This window comes from Macaca mulatta, chromosome 4 (assembly GCF_049350105.2).
Source record: "Macaca mulatta isolate MMU2019108-1 chromosome 4, T2T-MMU8v2.0, whole genome shotgun sequence".
Lineage (NCBI taxonomy): Eukaryota > Metazoa > Chordata > Mammalia > Primates > Cercopithecidae > Macaca > Macaca mulatta.
The window spans coordinates 98,887,271-98,908,865 of record NC_133409.1 but is presented as its reverse complement, the minus strand read 5'-3'; the positions used below and the strand labels follow the sequence as shown (position 1 = coordinate 98,908,865).

Below are 21,595 nucleotides of genomic sequence, written 5' to 3'. Positions count from 1 at the left end.
CCAGATTGTTTCACTAGAGAATTCTATCAAAAGATTAAAGAATTAACACCAATTACACAATCTCTTGCAGAAAATAGAAAAGGAACACTCTCCAACTCATTTTATGAAGCCAGTATACCAAGCAACGATAGTTAAAAAAAAAAATCCTCCATGAGTATAGACATACAAGTCCTTAACAAAATACTATCAAAAGAATTCAGCAATATATAAAAAGAATTATACAGCACAAACAAGTGAGATTTATTCTCGAAATGCAAGGCTGTATAATCCACCAGATTAACAAGCTATAGAAGAAAAATCACATGATCATATCAATCAACACAGAAAAATTATTTGACAATTTTTAACATTCATTCATTATAAAAAAGATTCTCATAAAAGTAGTAGTAGGGGAATACTTCCTTAACTTGATAAAGAACATTTACATGAAACCTAAAGCTAACATGATTCTTAATAGAGAATAACTAAATGCTTTCTCTCTAAGATAGGGAATAAGATAAAAATGTCTGCCCTTACTACTGATATTCAACATAGTACTGGTAAATCTAACCCCTAAAATAAGACGAGAATAAAAAAGAAAAGACATACATATGAGAAAGAAGAAATAAAAATGTTCTTATGTCAAATGACATAATCATTGATGAAGAAAATTTCAAATAATCTACAAAAAAACTCATAACTAATAAGTTAGTTCAGCAAGGTAGCATAATATAAAATCTATACACAAAATAAAAAATATTTTTATATCCTAAAAATATACATGTGAAAACTGAAATTTCAAGCACAATGCCATTTACAATTATTCCAAAATAAAATAAAATGGTTAGGTATAAATCTAACATAACATATGCAGGACTTGTATGCTGAAAATTACAAAATGCTAATGAAATAAATCAAAAAAGGCTTGGACAAAGAGAAAATAAGTTAAAAGATAGTAGACTTAAACCGAAGCATACCAATAATTACACTAAGTGTAAATAATGTAAACATCCCAACTAACAAGCAAAGAATGTCAGACTCGATAAAAATGCGAGATTCAATTACAGGCTAGCTATAAGAAACCTGCTTAATACAAAGACATAGATAGGTTAAAAATAAAAGGATTAAAAAAAGATATGTCATGCAAACATTAATCAAAAGAAAGCTGGAATAGCTATATTAATATTATACAAAGTAAACATCGGAACAGAGAATATTATCAGGGATAAATGGAGATTTACATAATGTTATAAGAATTATTCATAAAAACTAAGAATCCTAAATGTGTATATATCTAATGACAGAACTTCAAAATACATGACTCAAAAATTGACAGAACTAAAGGGAGAAATTGACATACCCACAATTATAGTTAGAGATTTTAACACAATTTCCTCAAGAATTGACAGAACAAGCTGACAAAACACTGATAGAGGTATATAAGATCTGAACAAAAGTATCAAGTAAATTAGCTTATAGAACATTATGTGGAAAAATCACAGAATACACATTATTTTGAAACATAAGTATAATATCACCAAGATAGACTACAAGCTGAGCCATAAAATGTCTCAATAAACTTCAATACATTAAAATCATACAGAATATATTCTATGAGCCTGAGTACAATAGAACTAAAAATACGTTTTGAAAGAATCTATAAAATCCCTAAAAATTTTAAGTTAATAAATGCCTTCCTAAATATTGTGTAAGTCAAATAAGAAATCATGAAATTAGAAAATAGTTCTGACTAACAATGAAAATACAACATACTGAAATTTGTAGGATACAGCTAAAATAATGCTTAGAGCAAATGGATAATTCTAGGTGCTTATATTGTTACTGACAAAATGTTGTAAACTAATTATCTTAGCTTTTTCATTAAGAGACCAGGAAAAGGATGATGAATTAAAGTAAAGTAAGTAAAAGGAAGGAAATAATAAATATAAAGACTGAAAGGAATAAAATAATAGATAATAATAGAGGAAATTAAGTCATTCAAAAGCTGGTTCTTTAAAAAGATCAATAAAATTGAAAAATTATTACTTAGACTGATCAAGAAAAAAGAAAAAACAACTGAAATTACCAAGATTAAGAATGAAAGAAGAAATATTACTATAGATATTATAAGCTAAAAGAATATGAAAGGAATATTGTTTTGGGTTTTTTTTGGGGGGGGGTTGTTTTTGTTTTTGTTTGTTTGTTTGTTTTGAGACAGAGTCTCACCCTGTCGCCCAGGCTGGAATGCAGTGGCGTGATCTCAGCTCACTACAACCTCTGCCTCCTGGGTTCAAATGATTCTCGTGCCTCAGCCTCCCGAGTAGCTGGGACTACAGGCACAGGCAACGACGTCAGGCTAATTTTTTTATTTTTAAGTAGAAACCGGGATTCGCCATGTTGGCCAGACTAGCCTCCAATTCCTGGCTTCAAGTGATCTGCCCACCTCATCCTCCCAAAGTGCTGGTATTATAGGCATGAGCCACTGTGCCAGGCCAGTTTTGGGGTTTTTTGTTTTGTTTTTCAAAAATAGGTTTTAAGATATACCAAATAAACTATACAGTTACCCTCTAACAATACAAAAAATTTAAAAATGAGGTTAAAGTATATAGAAAAAGTCAAATATGACAATACACCTGAATAATTTATAAAATAAGCCTTTCAATCCTAAATAAAATGGGGAGACCTCATTGAGGGCTAACATACATAAAATGAGGACTAATAGCAAGGAACAATCCTAAACATTTTCCCATGTGACTAAGCCACAAAAAGCACCTTAGAAAAAACTATTAGAGTAATTTTTTCCTACTCAATTACCACCATCTTTTCCTTTTCACCTTTTTCCTGATTTTCTCTACCAATGGTTTTTCTTTGGTTTGATCAGTTGAACCCAAAAGGTTTGGGACCTAAAATGAGTATCAACTCTTATTGGAATAGCACTTGGGAAATGCAATCCTAGAAAAGGCAAATTTTTACCCGAGGTAGCTTGAGAAAGTTCAGCATCCATCCTCAATGTGACAGCATCTCCCATGTTAATCACTAGGTTAACAGCCGCACTTAGCTAGATTACATGACCCTGCATAATACTGGAATGCTCTCTGGTGAGGTGCTGCTATTTATGCAAACAACTGCCATTAAGCTTTCCATAAATACAAAGCATCATTTTAAACCATTTCAGTAGAATAAATTTTAAAAATATATCATTTCTACTGGCCTACCTTGCTTCTTGAGCTGGGTTGGGGTGCTGTTCATGACACAGAAGACACAACAGCTAATTTGTGGCTATTTCAAGCTCTTTAAACTTCAGCACTTCCCGGTCATCAAGCCTGAGCACTTTTTTGCAGCAATAATGGTATTTTCCATTAGCATTCCCATTGTCATGGGACCAACAACCCCAGGAACTGGAGTGATGTAACTGGCTTTTTTCCTGACTCCTTAAAATTCCACATCTCCAACCAACTTGGGTTTGCCAGTTATGGGATCTTGACCTCTATTTATTCCCATATCAATGACTGCTGAAAAGGGGGTCAATTAAGCAAAAAGATAAAACAATTGTAATATAAAATTATTTTTACAAAGAACTTCCAAAACCTAGAGAGAGATATCAATATTCAAGTACAAGAAGACGATTAAACACCAAGCAGATTTAACCCAAATAAGACCACCTCAAAGCATTTAATAATCAAACTCCCAAAGGATAAAGATTTTAAAAAGGATTCTAAAAGTAGAAAGAGAAAAGAAACAACAGACAATAGAGCTCCAATTATCTCCAGCAGCAGACTTTTCAGTGGAAACTTTACAGGCCAGGAGAGAGTGGCATGACATATGTAAAATGCTTGAAGGAAAACAACTTTTATCCTAAAAGAGTATATCATGCAAAAATATCCTTCAAACATGAAATAGAAATAAAGACTTTCTCAGACAAACAATAGCTGAGAGATTTCATCAACACCAGACCTGTCCTACAAGAAATATAAAGGAAGTTCTTCAATCTGAAAGGGGGACATTAATGAGCAATAATAAATCATCTGAATGTACAAAACTCACTGGAAATAGTAAGTACACAAACAAACACAATATTATAACACTATAATTGTGGTGTGTAAACTATTCATATCTTGAGTAGAAAGATTAAGAGATAAATCTATCAAAAATAATAACTTTCCAAGACAGTATAATAAGCTGTAAATAGAAACAACAAAAAGTTTAAAAGTGGGGGATAAAGTTTACATGTAGCATTTTTATTAGTTTTCTCTTTGCTTGTTAGCTTATTATTTAGGAAATTAGTATTAAGTTGTCATCAGTTTAAAGTAATGGGCTATAAGGGATTATTTGCCAGCCTCATGGTAACCATAAATCAAAAAAATATATAACAAAAACACAAACAAGAAAACACATAAAATTAAAACATACCACCAGAGGAAATCACATTTGCCAAAAGGAAAACAGAAAGAAAAGAAGGAAGGAAAAGAAGACCAGAAAACAACCAGAAACAAATCAAAAAATGGCAAGAGTAAGTCCTTACTTATGGATAATAACACTAAATGTAAATGGACTAAACTCTCTACTCAAAAGACCTAGAGTAGGTGAATGGATTTAAAAAACAAGACCCAACAATCTGGTGCCTACAAGAAACACACTTTGTTACTGAAACACCAGGACTTCTGTCTAGGTCCTGCAGCTTGCCACACAAAAAGCCAGTCACTTAGACTATGAGTATTGCCAAGGAAGAAGATTTTAACTAGGTGCTGCAGCCAAAGAGATGGGAGCTCAGTCTCAAATCCATATCTCTGACTGACTAAAACTAGGGGTTTATATAGCAGGGAAGAAATGTAACAATGTGTAAGAAAGCAGGAACTAGACAGCGGCAAGGAAGCAATCGTGACAAATGAAGCATCTGGCCTCTCATTGTCTGGATATAGTGATCTGGTGAGTTTCAGTTCTTTAATACTTTTTGTGAGAGGCCTGAAGGTCATTTCCTGAGGAAGGAACTCAGATAAAAAACAAATACAAGTTTCAAGCTTTAAGACCAGAAGGATCAATTTTTACGTTTATCAAAAAAGAACTATCTATGAGACTATTGGGTCAGAGACTATTGGGTCGGAGACTAAGAAGGAAACTGAAGGCCAGGCACAGTGGCTCAAGCCTGTAATTCCAGCACTTTAGGAGGCCAGGGCTGGCGGATCACCCGAGGTCAGGAGTTCGAGACCAGACTGGCCAACATGGCAAAACTCCATCTCTACTTAAAAATAGAAAAATTAGCCAGGCATGGTGGCACACACCTGTAGCCCCAGCTACTTGGGAGGCTGAGGCAGGAGAATTGCTTGAACCTGGGATGCAGGATTTGCAGTGCACCAAGATTGCACCATTGCACTCCAGCCTGGGGAATAGAGTGAGACTCCATCTCAATAAAAAACAAAAAAAAAGAAAAGAAAAGAAAAAGAAAAAAAGAAGAAAATCGAAAACTTTCTTGAAGCGAATGAAAATAGAAACACAACATATCAAGACCTATGGGATACAGGAAAAACTTACAGCAATAAGTGCTTACAAGAAAAAAGTAGAAAAACCTGAAATAAACAACCTAACAATATATCTTATACAACTAGAAAAGCAAAAGCAAACCAATTTCAAAATTATTATAAAAAAAGGAAATAATAAAGATCAGAGCAGAAATAAGTTAAATTGAAACAAAAAATACAAAAAAATTAAAGAAATAAAAAGTTGTTTTTTAAAAACATAAACAAAATAGACAAACTATTAGTCAAACTAAGAAAAGGGAGAGAAGATTCAAATAATATCAGAGATGAAACAAGGAGACATTGCAACTGATATCAGAGAAATTCAAAAGATCATTAGAGGCTACTGTGTGCAACTATATGTCAATAAACTGGAAAACCTAGAAGAAATAGATAAATCCCCAGCCACATACAACCTACCAAGATTGAACCAAGCATAAATCCAAAATTTGATCAGACTAACAACAAGTAATGAGATCAAAGCTGTAATAAAAAGTTCTCCCAGCAAAGGAAAATCCAGGACGTGATGGCTTCGCTGCTCAATTTTACCAAACACTGAAAGAAGAACTAATACCAATTCTAGTCAAACTATACCAAAATATAGAGGAGGAGGAAATACTTCCAAATGTATTCTATGAAGCCAGTATTACCTTAATATGAAAACCAGACAAAGATATCAAAAAAAGAAGACTACAGACCAATATCCCTAATGAACGTTGATGGAAAAATCCTCAACAAACTACCAGCAAGCCACATTCAAGAACACAATAAAGATCACTCATTATGACTAAGTGTGATTTATCCCTGGGATGCTAGAATGGCTCAACATATGCAAATCAATGAATGTGGTACATTGTGTCAACAGAATAAAGGACAAAAACCATATGGTCACTTCAGTTGATGCTGAAAAGCATTTGATAAAATTCAACATCACTTCATGATTGATAAACCTCAAAAAAATGGGTATAGAGGTACATACCTCAACACAATAAAAGCCACATGACAGACCCACAGCTAGTATCATAATGAATAGGGAAAAACTGAAAGCCTTTCCTCTAAGATCTGGAACCCAACAAGGATGCCCACTTTCACCACTGTTATTCAGTATAGTACTGGAAGTCCTAGCTAGAGCAAGCAGATGAAAGAAAGAAAGGGCACTCAAATTAGAAAAGAAGTCAAATTATCCTTGTTTATGGATAATATGATCTTACGTTTGGAATAACCTGAAGACTCCACCAAAAACAACTATTAGAACTGATAAACAAATACAGTCAAGTCAAGGATATAAAATCAACATATAAAGATCAGTAGCATTTCTATATGCCATCAGTGAACAATCAGAAAAAGAAATTAAGAAAGTAATTATATTAACAACTGCTACAAATAAAATAAAATACCTAGGAATAAACTTAACCAAAGAAATAAAAGATCTCTACAGTGAAAACTATAAAACATGATGCAAGACATTGAAGAGGATACAAAAAAGTGAAAAGATATTCCATGTTTATGGATTGGAAGAATCAATATTGTTAAAATGTCCATGCTACCCAAAGCAATCTACAGCTATAAGGCAATCCCTATCAAAATACCAATGACATTCTGCACAGAAATGGAAAAAAATAATCTTAAAATTTATATGGAACCACAAAAGACCTAGAGTAGTCAAAGCATTCTGAGCAATAAGAACAAAACTGGATGAGTAACATTACTTGACTTCAAGTTATACTACAGAACTATAGTAACCAAAACAGCATAGTACTGGCATAAAAACAGACACATAGACCAATGAAACAAAATAGAGAACCCAGAAATAAATCCGTACATCTACCATGAACTCATTTTTGACAAGGGTGCCAAGAACTTACATTGAAGAAAGAACAATCTCTTCAATAAATGCTGCCGGGAAAACTGGATATCCATATGCAGAAGAATGAAATAGACCCCTATGTATCACCATATACAAAAGTCAAATCAAAATGGATTAAAGACTTAAATCTAAGACCTCAAACTATGAAACTACGACAAGAAAACATTGGGGAAACTCTCCAAGACATTGGTCTGGACAAAGATTTCTTGAGAAATACTCCAAAAGCACAGGCAACCAAAAGTGAACAAATGGGACCATGTCACATTAAAAAGCTTCTTCACAGCAAAGGAAACAATAAAGTGAAGAGATAACCCACAGAATGGGTGAAAATATTTGCAAACTACCCATCTGACAAGGTAATGATAACCAGAATATATAAGGCGTTCCAACAACTCTATGGGGGAAAAATCTAATAATCTGATTTTAAAATAGGCAAAAGATTTGAATATACATTTCTCAAAAGAAGATATACAAATAGTGTATGAAAATGTCTTCAACATCACTGATCATCAGATAAGTGCAAATCAAAACTACAATGAGATATCCTCTTACCCAAGTTAAAATGGCATTTATCCAAACGATAGGCAATAACAACTGCTGGTGAAGAATTGGAGAAAACAGAATCCTTGTACACTGTTGGTGGGAATGTAAGTTACTACAACACTATGGAGAACAGTTCGGAGTTTCCTAAGTATGATTCAGCAATCCCTCTGCTAAGTATATACTCGAAGGAAAGAAAATCAATATATTGAAGAGACATCTGCACTCCCATGTTTATTGCAGCACAATTATAGCTAAGATTTGGAAGCAATCTAAGTGTTCATCAACAAATGAATGGATAAGGAAAATGTGGTACCAAAGAGATACCATCTCACACCAGTCAGAACAGTGATTATTAAAAAGTCAAGAAACAACAGATGCTGGCAAGGATGTGGAGAAATAGGAATGCTTTTACACTGTTAGTGGGAATGGAAATTACTTTAACATGTGGAATACAGTGTGGCAATTCCTCAGAGATCTAGAACCAGAAATACCATTTGACCCAGCAATCCCATTACTGGGTATATACCCAAAGGAATATAAATTATCCTATTATAAAGATACATGCATGTGTATGTTCACCACAGCACTATTCACAACAGCAAAAACATGAAATCAACCCAAATCCCCATCAATGATACACTGGGTAAAGAAAATGTGGTACATGTAACCATGGAATACTCTGCAGCCATAAAAAGGGAATGAGATCGTGTCCTTTGCAGGGACATGGATGGAGCTGGAAGCCATTATCCTCAGCAAATGAACCCAGGAACAGAAAACCAAATACCACATGCTCTCACTTATAAGTGGTAGCTGAACAATAGAACACGTGGACACAGGGAGGGTAACAACACACTCAGGCCTGCGGGTGGGGGTGGAAGGAGGCAGGGAGAGCATTAGAAAAAATAGCTAATGCAAGTGGGGCTTAATAACTAGGTGATGGGTTGATAGGTGCAGCAAATCACCAGGGTACACGTTTACCTTTGTAACAAACCTGCACATCCTGCACATGTACCCTGGAACTTAAAATAAAAACAAAAATTAAAAAGAAAAGAAAATGTGATACATATGTACAATCAAGTACTGTTCAACCATAAAAAAGAATGAGGTCCTGTCATTTTCAACAACATGAATGGAACTGGAGATCATTATGTTAAGTGAAATAAACCAGGCACAGAAAGACAAACTTCACAGGGTTTCACTTACTTGTAGGAGCTAAAATTTAAAACAATGAATTCATGGGGATAGAGAGTAGAACGATGGTTACCAGAGGCTGGGAAGGGTACCAGAGGCAGGGGATGGAGAGAATGGGGATGGTTAATGGGTACAAAAATATAGTCAGATAGAAAAAAATAAGATCTTGCAGCTGGTATCACAACAGGGTGACTATAGTCAACAATAATTTATTCTACATTTTAAAATTACTAGAAGAGTATAATTGGACTTTTTGTAATACAAAGAAAGAATAAATGCTGAGATATTAGATACCCCAGTTACCTTGATGTGATGATTACTTTTTGTATGCCTGCATCAAAATATCTCATGTACCCCCTAAATATATACACCTACTATATACCCACAAAAAATTTAAACATTTTTAAAAATTAAACTCTTCTGGCCGGGTGTGGTGGCTCACACCTGCTATCCCCTCACTGTAGGAGGCCGAGGTGGTGGATCGCTTGAGCTCAAGAGTTCAAAACCATCCTGGGCAACACAGTGAAATCTTGTCTCTACAATAAATACAAAAATTAACCAAAGTAGTGGCACATGTCTGTGGTCCCAACTGCTTGGGAGGCTGAGGCAGGAGGATAGCTTGACACCAGAAGGCAGAGGTTGCAGTGAGCTAAGATCATGCCACTACACTCCAGTCTGTGTGAAAGAGTGAGACTCTGTCTCAAAAAAAAAATTAAACTATTCTGCTTGTCAAAAGGCAACAAAAGGCAAACCACAGAATGGAAGAAATGTTCGCAAAACATTGTGACAACAAAAGACTTGTATCCAGAGTATATAAACATCTCCTAAAACTCTATGCACTATTTTGAGTTTATAAAATGGTAATGTGTTCTTGTTTATGAATATAATAACCTTGTAATAATCACATGTCATATTCCAATCACAATTTAAATAAATAAAAAAAGAAAAAGAGAATAAAGAATCCCACACTGCAGGATCTCCTCTACCTCTTCCCACTGCTTCTACTGAAGATCTAATTGGGAAACAGATCATCCACCCTTCCTTTTCCCTGGAGAGGCAAAGAAAAGTATTTCCAAAGGCTGAGAAAGTAAATTTAACAAACAGAAAGATAAAATTACTAATGTGAGGGCAAGGTGCCATTCCTGAAATAATAAAAAAGAAGAAATTGGTACATATTGAAGACTTCTTTAAATGATTGGAAGTAATTTGGGCAAAATGAGAACAACCAAAGAAGAGATGAAAGAATATTTATGGTGAATTAACAGTTATTGAAAACCAATAGATTAGCTAAATTGGTGAAATTAAAAATGAACTGAGCATGCCACATACATCAATGTCCAAAAGCAGCCATTCTCTGTGGGGAAAGGTGAGTGTTGACTCTTCCTGGAGACAAGAGGTCCTTCCTAATTAAGTTCACAGGCAGTGATTTTAGAGTATGAAATGCAGCTTGCTGATTAACGCATGAAACAGAATTCCAGGCTGAATTATTATTTACATTTAAGAGCATCTTTTTAAACCTCTTAAATTAAAATAAATGTACAGTTTATTAAATTATTATAAGATAATCACCCCTGCAAACCACTACCCAGATTAAGAAATGTAACTTAGCTGAACACAGAAGCTATGTCTCAATCACAATCATGTCTCTCCCCTGTAAAAATAACCATCCTCCTTATGTTTAAGCTTCCTTGAAAGTTACATCACTCAAATACATATCCCTGATACTGATAGTTTTGGTTTGCTTGCTTTTATTTTTATGTGTCTTTTAAGTCCCTTTTAGTCTATATGCCACACTTCTCATCGCCTTCCTTGTCTGCAATTTATTTTTGAAGAAATTGGGTGATTTAACCCATGAATTTTTTTACAGTTTGGATTCCAATGATTGCCTAATCATAAGGTAGTGTTAGTTTCTTGATTCTCTGTGGTTTCTTTAAAGTAGTTATTGGTCTAAGATGCTTAAACTTTTAATACATTGACTTTAGACTGCTTCAATGCCATTTGCAATAACTATTGTATGACCTCTGAATTTTTGGTAGGCAAGAGGCAGAGCAATTGCAACTCAGAACATCACGTGGAGCCAGGAAATGCTGCTAGGAGAGAGGGTGGCTACACTGACAGAATTGAGGGCAGTTTTCCCGGCTGGGTTTAGAGGCCATGTGCAAAACAGAAACCTTGTAGCAGGAGGGAATGGCTTATCAAAGGGAAGTGTTATCTGGAAGTGTCCAGGAAGGGACAGAAGTCAGGACTTATACAGGTTGGGAAAATACTGGGAACTAAATAGAGAAAGGCAAGTATACCCTGGGGTCCTTCAAAACAGTTCTGGAAAATATTCTCTAAATGATGATGATTGCATGCAAAGTAAATGAGTTGATCAGGAATGCTCCGGGTCCACAAGCATGTTAAACTTTTAATGGTTGAGATGTTATATAATATTTTCCGATAATTCAAAGTCTCAGCAAAACTTTGTGGTAAGGCTATTTGTCTCATATTTCAGATAACTCAAAAAATGCCAGGAAAGAGGAGTATGTCAACAAGCAATGTTACATGTATGGCTGGATGCTATTTTCTATTTTTTCTCTCCCTCAGTCAAGCATGTGGCCTGGTTTACGCTTCCTTACCTCACAGATATTTCAGAAAGCAGAAGTATCAGACAGTAATCCCTATTTATGTTCTCAAATCCAAGCCCATAGGAGATCTATTAATAAAAGGTTTGTAAATAAGCAAAAAAGGAAAAGAGAGCTTTTAGAAGGTGGCTGAAAGGGTTAGGGAAAAAAAAGTGGAAGGAAGAAAGGAATTTCTCCCATGGTCTACATACCTATCCCCTGAAAAATGGAGGAACAGAAAAGATCCTGGGAGTCTAAGACTCGGGCCAGAAGTTCTGAAAGTCCCTTGGAGAGTCTATAATATTTTTAAACGGGATAAATGTATGGTGTGGCTAGGGACTTAGGGCCTAGGCATGGGGTTCCTGACATTGGGACATTTCCTAAGAATGTTAGGGAAGCAGTCTGGATCTGAAAGAACTGTAGGAGTAGGGGACAGTAAATATATTACCAGGGACTTTCTCTGTGCATGTGACACCTGAAACCTCTCTCCCCAATCAAACCTCAATGCCTTGGCCCTGCATAATCCTCCAGAGACTTGGGGATGTGGTTGGGATTAGAGAAAGTCTCAAGCATGAGAAGTGAGAAGCTTAGAGGCAGCAATTAAGTTGACACATGTTCTCGCTTATAACTGGGAGCTAAATATTGAATAACACATGAACACAAAGAAGGGAGCAATAGACACCAAGGCCTACATGAGGGTAGAGGGTGAGTGGAGGGTGAGGATTGAAAAACGACCTTTTGTGTACTGTGCTTATTACCTAGGTGGTGAAATAATCTGTACACCAAACCCTGTGACACGCAGTTTACCCATGGAACAAATCCGCACTTGTACCCTCAAAACCTAAAGTAAAAGTTGGAAAGAAAAAAAGAAAGAATGAATGAAATTAAGTTGACTTGTGTTTAATAGGCTTTTATTACACATCAGAGTTTGTGGGATGAAATTTGTCTCCATTACCCAATGCAGAAAACACTGAGGAAATTCATATAACAAATGACCTCTAACACTTACATAGCACTTACTATGTATTAAGCGTTGTTCTCAGTTTCTACGTGTATTAACACATTTGATCTTCACATTACCTTAATCTTAGAGAAAGATGTCATTACTCCTGATTTAAAGAGGAGAAAATTGAAGCAGGCTAAGGTTAAAGAACATGCTTAGGATTACACCGCAGCTGACAGGTGGCAGAGTCAGCATTCAGAGTCCATGTGGGTAGTCACCACTCCAAACTTCCTCTCCAAAACCGCTGACTCAGGCACACTTTTTAGTTTAAAGTAAATCAGGACTTATGAAGTGCATGTCAGTTTTCTATTGGAGGAACCAGATCCAAAATATAAAACCCTCTTTAAGAGAATTTTTAAGATGAGCAGGTGCCAGCTGACTCCTCCTTCTTGATAATGCTTAGGTGCTTTGGAAACTCTTCCCGGATGAGGAAGAGATTCTTGTCCCTCTTCAACTGCTGCAAAGGACAAACCCCTGAAGAATAGTATGACAAAGTCGGCCTTAACATCTATCATCCCTGTAACCTCCTCTCCCTAGTGCTCTGACCTTCACTGGGATGGTATAGCAGAGGCTCCAGAGTATCCCAGGAAATGAGGAGCAGCGTACACTAACCAGTTTGGTTTAGAGTAATTCTCTCTTATTTGTAATTTTTATGAAAAGCCATTTAAATATGGCCTTGGACTTCATGATATTTTTTATGTCACAATAAAGTGGAAATTTAAAGTTACAAATTCCCCAAAAAGGTCCTCCATCAACTCCTCACAGGACGTATCCATTTTTACCTCTGATTATTGCAGTTAACTTTCCATTCTGGTGGACTGATAAAAGTCTGGTGTGTTGATATTAGTATTTGGCTTTGTTCTGCAGAATGTATTTTGAGTTGAGTGTTATTATAGTCCCTCCTCCCACATTATGTGAAAAGCTGAAGAGGCTTAACAGATTCCCAGGTGCTATTTAACCAGCTCTGTTCTACTTAGAAATCATACTATGGAGTTGGTAGTGGTTAAGGTAGCGGTTAGAAAAACACTAAGGAATTGGTAGTGGTTAGAAAACCACATGTTATTTTCCTGAGAAGTTAAAGAAACTCAACACAATTGAGGTTGAATCATTTCCTGAGTATGACTATTATCTTTGACGTCTTCACTGCCCCCACATGATCCCTAAAATTGCTCAAGGAACTCTACTTCTTTGATGCCTCCAGGCCCCATTGACCACTTTCATCAGCCTCCCCCACTATTGCTTTTCTTCTTCCTCTTTTACATTTCACTCACTCCAAAAATGCTCTCTGTCCCAATATAAAGGATACTGAGTGTAGTAGCAAAGAAAACTGTAAATAGCCTAGTTAAAAAAGACGATCTATCTCCAAAAAAAAAAAAAAAAAAAATTCACTCCACATTCTTCTCCATAGCTATTATTTCTCTACTCCCCATTTCAGCAAAGCACTTGAAATAACCTCTCTTATTTATTGTCTATCTTATCTTCTCCCATTCTTTCTTGAAACCCCCACCTTCAGCCTGACTGACAACATAGGGATACAAAATTTAACTCTTACTGTGAAAGGCTTAGGCACAAAATAAACCAGGAAGTCATGTTAAGAGCTAAGAAAGTAGCTCTCAACCTGTAATATTTTTACTAATTTAACTAGAAGTAGTCCAAAATGTGAATCAGGCATACATCCCACCCACTAGAAATGTATAGTCTGTTGGGGAGAATAAAAAAATAGTCACAAAATAAGGAAGAAAATGTCACCAGAGAGATGACAGTTAGGAGTTATGGGAGCTCAGATAAACTGAGCAGATTTAAAAGATCTATAAAGCTGAATTATTTCTGATGTTTTTAAACTGCATGCTTTCAAAATCACTACATTTCCTAATTACCTCTACTATAAATCGAAATTTCTAAAGTTTTCCTTATCAATGCTACTCTCTATACTCTCAATCTTACAACCAGAATGGAAAAGCCTTTTTATTGAGAACCATTCTACCCAATAAATCTCTAGAACCCAAGGAAAACATAACCAAGGATTAGTACATGCACAAAAAAAAACACAACTTTTTTCATTCAATTAGAGAGAAAGAGGTCAACGTGAAGAAACTTTGACCATGCAACACAGGGAACAACGGAGAGAGGTCGGTCCAAGCAGCTAGTAGATGGCACCGCTGGAATCTGAACCCAGGTCTGTCTAATTCCAAAGCCCACAATCTTTCCATTTTACAGTCTATCTCAGATACAAATGCAAGTTTAAACTGTTTGTAAAAAGGAGGGAAAGGTACCAGCAGAGAAGAAAATATTCAGTCTACAAAAGAGAGGGGGTTGTTCATAGAACTAGCCCCATGGAAAAACTAGAGAAACACAAGAGTCATTGAATAGTAGGTATAGTCATAGAAATGCTGTGAGTGCATAATGGAAACAGGCTAAAAGATTGTCATTTAATTACAGAAAGATACAAACTGTCTTGAAAACAATTGACACATTTGTGGTCTTCAGTGAACTTCTTGTTTTCTTTTATTTTCTATATCTGAAGGCTAAATGTCACCTATCTCTCCCCCTTCTTGGTTTTTGCTCTATAAGCAGAAGAAATTAAAACTAGGGCTAGATCTCATCCACAGGCTGGAGGTTTTTATTCCTGCCACCTATCTCCAAACCACCCAAAGACTCCCTCCAACATTCACACCCTCTTACACATGTGCCTCACCTGCTCCTGCCTCCATTCCTTGCTGAAATCACTGTCTGTTAAATCTTATGCACATCAATCTATATCTCTTCTTAAAACTGCTAACATTTCCTTGAAGTCTTCCTGGACCAAATCCCGTGGAGTCAAATCATAGAATTTGATAAGCCTTCTATCCAGCAGTCATTAACTGTGAATATTTCCATGTGATTTTCATTGCTGTGCTCTCATGAATATACATTTGTATTTGATTTTATATTTCTATAAAAATGACACTAGCTCATTGACTGACCAGCTTAATCACAGCTATCTTGGAGACAATGAGAGAGGAGAGGAGAGGAGAGGAGAGGAGAGGAGAGGAGAGGAGAGGAGAGGAGAAGAGAAGAGAAAAGAGAAGAGAAGAGAAGAGAAGAGAAGAGAAGAGAAGAGAAGAGGAAGAAGGAAGAGGAGGAGGAGGGAAAGAGAGGAGAGGAGAGGAGAAAGGAGGGAAGGGGACGGGAAAGAAGAGGAGATAGAGAGAAGAGCATGAAGAAGAAAGAAGAAGGGAAAAGGAGGAGAAGGAGAAGAAGAAGAAAAGAAGAGGAAGAAGAAGAAGGAGGAGGAGGAGGGAGAAGAAGAAGGGCAGGGGGCAGGAAAGAGGGAGGGAGGGAGGGAAGGAAGGAAGGAGGGAAGGAAGGAAGGAAGGAAGGAAGGAAGGAAGGAAGGAAGGAAGGAAGGAGGAAGGAAGGAAGAAAGAGAGGGAGGGAGGGAAGGGAAGGGAAAGGAAGGGAAGGGAAAGGAAGGGAAGGGAAGGGAAGGGAAGGGAAGGGAAGGGAAGGGAAGGGAAGGGAAGGACAGCCACAAATGTCAAGTGAAACAAAATACTTTTTTTAATATAGACATCTTTAGTTTGGTGATGATGCTGTTTCGCAGTTGATTTATTGTATTACTCAGAGAATAATTTTCCACAAATATCAATGTAATGTTATATGCTTTTCTCCAAAAAAAAAATAGAACAGTATGATGCATAAAATGTTAGAAGTAATTAGACAAAGTTGTGTAATCCCACTGTGACACTTACATACCTTTGGAGTTTAATATTTACTGTGAAAGTTTTGTTTTTGTTTTTGTTTTTGAGACAGTCTCACTTTGTCACCCAGCTAGAGTACAGTTGCACAATGTTGGCTCACTGAAACCTCCGTCTCCCAGGTTCAAGCGATTCTCATGCCTCAATCTCTCAAGTAGCTGGGACTACAAGTGTGTGCCACCACACACCTAGGTAATTTTTGTACTTTTAGTAAAGATGAGGTTTCGCCATGTTGGCCAGGCTAGTCTCAAACTCCTGACCTCAGGTGATCTGCCCACCTCAAACTCCCAAAGTGCTGGGATTACAGGTGTGAGCCACCACACCCAGCCTATTTACTGTGAAAGTTTAAAATCTAATTTGAAAGCTGCTTCTTATAAGCAATATAATTTTTTCTTTAATGTAATGATCCCAGAATTTTTAATGTTACATAATATGAATACATATTTCAAATGCAAAAAAAAGCCTTTTTACATATAAACATGTATAAAAGAATAAATATAATAAGAAATTAATTGGGGTGGCAAAGTACATTTAAAATTTTGTGATGTTTTTGTCAAAAACGGTTTGAACAAATTTACAAGAAAAAAACAACCCCATCAAAAAGCAGGCAAAGGATATGAACAGACATTTCTCAAAAGAAAACATTTATGCAGCCAACAAACATATGAAAAAAAGTTCATCATCACTGTCATTAGAGAAATGTAAATCAAAACCACAATGAGATACCATCTCAGGCCAGTCAGAATGGCAATCATTAAAAAGTTATCATTCTGAGCAAACTATCGCAAGGACAGAAAAACCAAACACTGCATGTTCTCACTCATAGGTGGGAATTGAACAATGAGAACACTTGGACACAGGGCAGGGAACATCACACACTGGGGCCTGTCGTGGGGTGGGGGTATGGGGGAGGGATAGCATTTAGAGAAATACCTAACGTAAATGACAAGTTAATGGGTGCAGCAAACCAACGCGGCACATGTACACATATGTAATACACCTGCACGTTGTGCACATGTACCCTAGAACTTAAAGTATAATTTAAAAAAAAAAAAAAAAAGTCAGGAAACAACAGACACTGGAGAGGATGTGGAGAAATAGGAATCCTTTCACACTGTTGGTGGGAATGTAAATTAGTTCAACCGTTGTGGAAGACAGTGTGGTGATTCCTCAGGTGATCTAGAACCAGAAATACCATTTGACCCAGCATTCCCATTACTGGGTATGTACCCAAAGGATTATAAGTCATTCTACTATAAACACACATGCACACATATGTTTACTCCAGCACTGTTTACAATAGCAAAGACTTGGAACCAACCCAAATGCCCATCAATGATAGACTGGATAAAGAAAATGTGGCACATATACACCATGGAATACTACACAGTCATAAAAAAGGATGAGTTCATGTCCTTTGCAGGGACATGGATGAAGCTGGAAACCATCATTCTCAACAAACTAACACAGGAACAGAAAACCAAACACCGTGTGTTCGCACTTATAAGTGGGAGTTGAACAAAGAGAACACAGGGACACAGGGAGGGGAACATCACACACCAGGGCCTTTTGAGGGGTGAAGGGCTAGGGGAGGGATGGCATTAGGAGAAATACCTAATGTAGATGATTGGTTGATGGATGCAGCAAACCACCATGGCACGTGTATACCTATGTAACAAACCTGCACGTTCTGCACATGTACCCCAGAACTTAAAATATAATTTAAAAAAAAAAAAAACAGTTTGAAAACTTCCCCGAAGTGAAAAAGTATCCTTTGAGGAACAATGTAAAGATGAGCTCAAGTTCCACAGGAAAGAGAAAATTAAAATTTATAAAGAATGTATAAATATCAAACTATTTTCATGTTTTCCAAGAAAAGTGGGGCTTTCTCATTCATTAACCAATAGCATAATATTTTCCAGGAACCTTCACTCAGAAGAAATGCTGTGGCCCTTCCCTTTACCAACAGAAAATGGAACACAAGAGACCACATAGCTGAACAAATTACAGCCTCCTTACAAGTGAGAAACCTTCGAGGCTACGTAGTTTTCAGCCAAAGAAAAATAACCAACAGCTTCTCCACAGTGTAAACTGAAACAGGGAAAACATGAACATCACAAACTGTACCACAGAAGCCGGCATGGCTGTGAGGCCCAAGACCATCACTGAAAAGATGCTCATTTGCATGACTCTGGTGGTCATCACCACCCTCACCACGTTGCTGAACTTGGCGGTGATCATGGCTATCTGCACCACCAAGAAGCTCCACCAGCCTGCCAACTACCTAATCTGTTCTCTGGCCGTGACGGACCTCCTGGTAGCCGTGCTCGTCATGCCCCTGAGCATCATATACATTGTCATGGACCGCTGGAAGCTTGGATACTTCCTCTGTGAGGTGTGGCTGAGTGTGGACATGACCTGCTGCACCTGCTCCATCCTCCACCTCTGTGTCATTGCCCTGGACAGGTACTGGGCCATCACCAATGCTATTGAATACGCCAGGAAGAGGACGGCCAAGAGGGCGGCGCTGATGATCCTCACCGTCTGGACCATCTCCATTTTCATCTCCATGCCCCCTCTGTTCTGGAGGAGCCACCGCCGCCTAAGCCCTCCCCCTAGCCAGTGCACCATCCAGCACGACCATGTGATCTACACCATTTACTCCACGCTGGGTGCGTTTTATATCCCCTTGACTTTAATACTGATTCTCTATTACCGGATTTACCACGCGGCCAAGAGCCTTTACCAGAAAAGGGGATCGAGTCGGCACTTAAGCAACAGAAGCACAGATAGCCAGAATTCTTTTGCAAATTGTAAACTTACACAGACTTTCTGTGTGTCTGACTTCTCCACTTCAGACCCTACCACAGAGTTTGAAAAGTTCCATGCCTCCATCAGGATCCCACCCTTCGACAATGATCTAGATCACCCAGGAGAACGCCAGCAGATTTCTAGCACCAGGGAACGGAAGGCAGCGCGCATCCTGGGGTTGATTCTGGGCGCATTCATTTTGTCCTGGCTGCCATTTTTCATCAAAGAGTTGATTGTGGGTCTGAGCATCTACACCGTGTCCTCGGAAGTGGCCGATTTTCTGACGTGGCTCGGTTATGTCAATTCTCTGATCAACCCTCTGCTCTATACGAGTTTTAATGAAGATTTTAAGCTGGCTTTTAAAAAGCTCATTAGATGCCGAGAGCATGCTTAGACTGTCAAAAGCTAAAAGGCACGACTTTTACCAGAGCCTCATGAGTGGATGGGGGTAAGGGGTGCAACTTATTAATTCTTGGACATACTTGGTTCAGGAGAGTTTGTAAGTATGTGTGGTCTTGTTTTCTTGTTTGTTTGTTTGTTTTGTTCTGTTTTGTTTGAGGATTGTTATTCGGCGTGCTGTTTTCTACCTCTGGTCTTATCTGTGATACATAATTTCAAATAAACATTATCATACAAAAACATAAATTTTGTAGAAGTAATAATAAGGTGAAATAGTAAATACTTTTTATGGGCTTGGTTTTTCCTAGTCATTTCAGTTACCCTGCAATTAAAGAATGCCAAAAATATCTTCATTTGCAGAATTTCTTATTACTTATAAATTAAATACCTGATAATGCCCTCTATGGCATTAAATCTGAGATTATGGCTCTATCTGCATACATATTCCAGTGGGAATTGCATGACTACATAAAGAATTCAAAGAAAGTGATGTGCTGTCATCTACTGCTTGCAGACCTGAGCTAAAGTCGTTTACTGTAGCACTGTGACTACATAGCCTATTCCTTTCAGGTAAAAATAGTACAGCTGGCTTGTCCTTTTTAGTTCTTGATTAAATACACTTCCTCATTTTCTAAAATGGAAATACCTGGAATAAATGCACTGGCAGTTTTCTGTCTTTTACTATGAATATAAAACATAAAGCAAATAAGAAATCATCTAAATCTACTTTGGTCAGTGTGTTGCGATATTACCTGATAGACACATTGGGTCTCCTCCAATTCTAAAATCTATCCCAGCTAAGCCTCCCATATACACTTTCACTGTAGCAGGGCTAAGGTGGGAGTACATGTCAAATTTGGAAAACTTTTTAAGAAGCTTAATGAGGTGCAGTGATCAAATGACAGAATATATTATCCGAAGAACTTCCTTGGAGAATATTACTCATTAAATTAACAGTTGCGGCTGGGCATGGTGGCTCATTCCTGTAATCCCAGCACTTCAGAAGGCTGAGGCAGGTGCATCACCTGAGGTCAGGAGTTCGAGACCAACCTGGCCAACATGGTGAAACCTCATATCTGCTAAAAATGCAAAAATTAGCTAGGCATGGTAGCACGTGCCTGTAATCCCAGCTACTCGGGAGGCTGAGGCAGGAGAATCACTTGAACCTGGGAGGCAGAGGTTGCACTGAGCAGAGATCGTGCCACTGCACTCCAGCCTGGGCAACAGAGTGAGACCCTGTCTCAAAAAAAAAAAAAATTACCAGTTGTGCTCTTGGAGAAAAAAAGTAAAAGTTGAAAATCTGTGTTTACACTAAAGGCTACTCATCAGGATATGAGAATGAAATTGTATCTCCCAGAATAACTGTGGCTTCCGTGCCAGACTCTACCCTGGGACCAGGAGGCTGCAGATGGGACCTGAGGCCATGGGTGTGGCCTGAGAAGGAGTGACCGCTATAGTCACATGGAGGAGTACACCATTACAAAGTCAAGAGTGACGGCAGGAGGACTGAAAGTTTGTACATTCTTGCACCTACTCCTAAGTAGGTGACCGTTCTCAACCTCTGCTCCTAGTCTCTCATCCACAGCCTCTCCCCATCTCTTCACTCTTCTTTGTAGGGAGAAGACATTGATTTGCCTCCTTTCCACCTCTGTGTTTTTAGTCCTTCAATCAATCCCTTCTCAACCTTACTAGAATCTTACTTCTTACACCCAACCTCCCTCTGCACCTTCCTTTCTCCCTCTCCATCTCAACACTTTTCCTCCCCACTCCTCTTTAATCTCATCTATTACTTTACTCAAATCTCTTGGACACAAAAATCAACTTCCTCTGGCCCTACTTCCCCATCAAGATCCTACTTCATCTCTCCCTTAACTCTCCCACCTCGGTTTCTCCAATCATTAATCCATTCATTCTGCATCCACTTCTCACCTTCCACTGACTTTTCTATC

The 21,595-nt window shown here is 37.5% G+C and overlaps 1 protein-coding gene across 3 annotated transcripts in view; it reads left to right on the top strand.

Moving 5' to 3' along the window:
• The window catches only part of HTR1E (5-hydroxytryptamine receptor 1E), an 85,733-nt gene extending 65,847 nt beyond the window's left edge, over nt 1-19,886 (top strand). For 2 of the 3 annotated variants that reach the window (XM_001090804.5, XM_028847383.2), the window contains exon 2: nt 18,359-19,886. In XM_001090804.5, the coding sequence (XP_001090804.1) occupies nt 18,544-19,641 (1,098 nt within the window). In that variant the 5' untranslated portion in view covers nt 18,359-18,543 and the 3' untranslated portion in view covers nt 19,642-19,886. Of the gene's footprint in view, nt 1-14,768; nt 14,876-18,358 lie in introns of all 3 variants that reach the window. The other variant, XM_028847384.2, reaches the window with a different exon arrangement.
• The last annotated feature ends 1,709 nt before the right edge of the window (nt 19,887-21,595 follow it).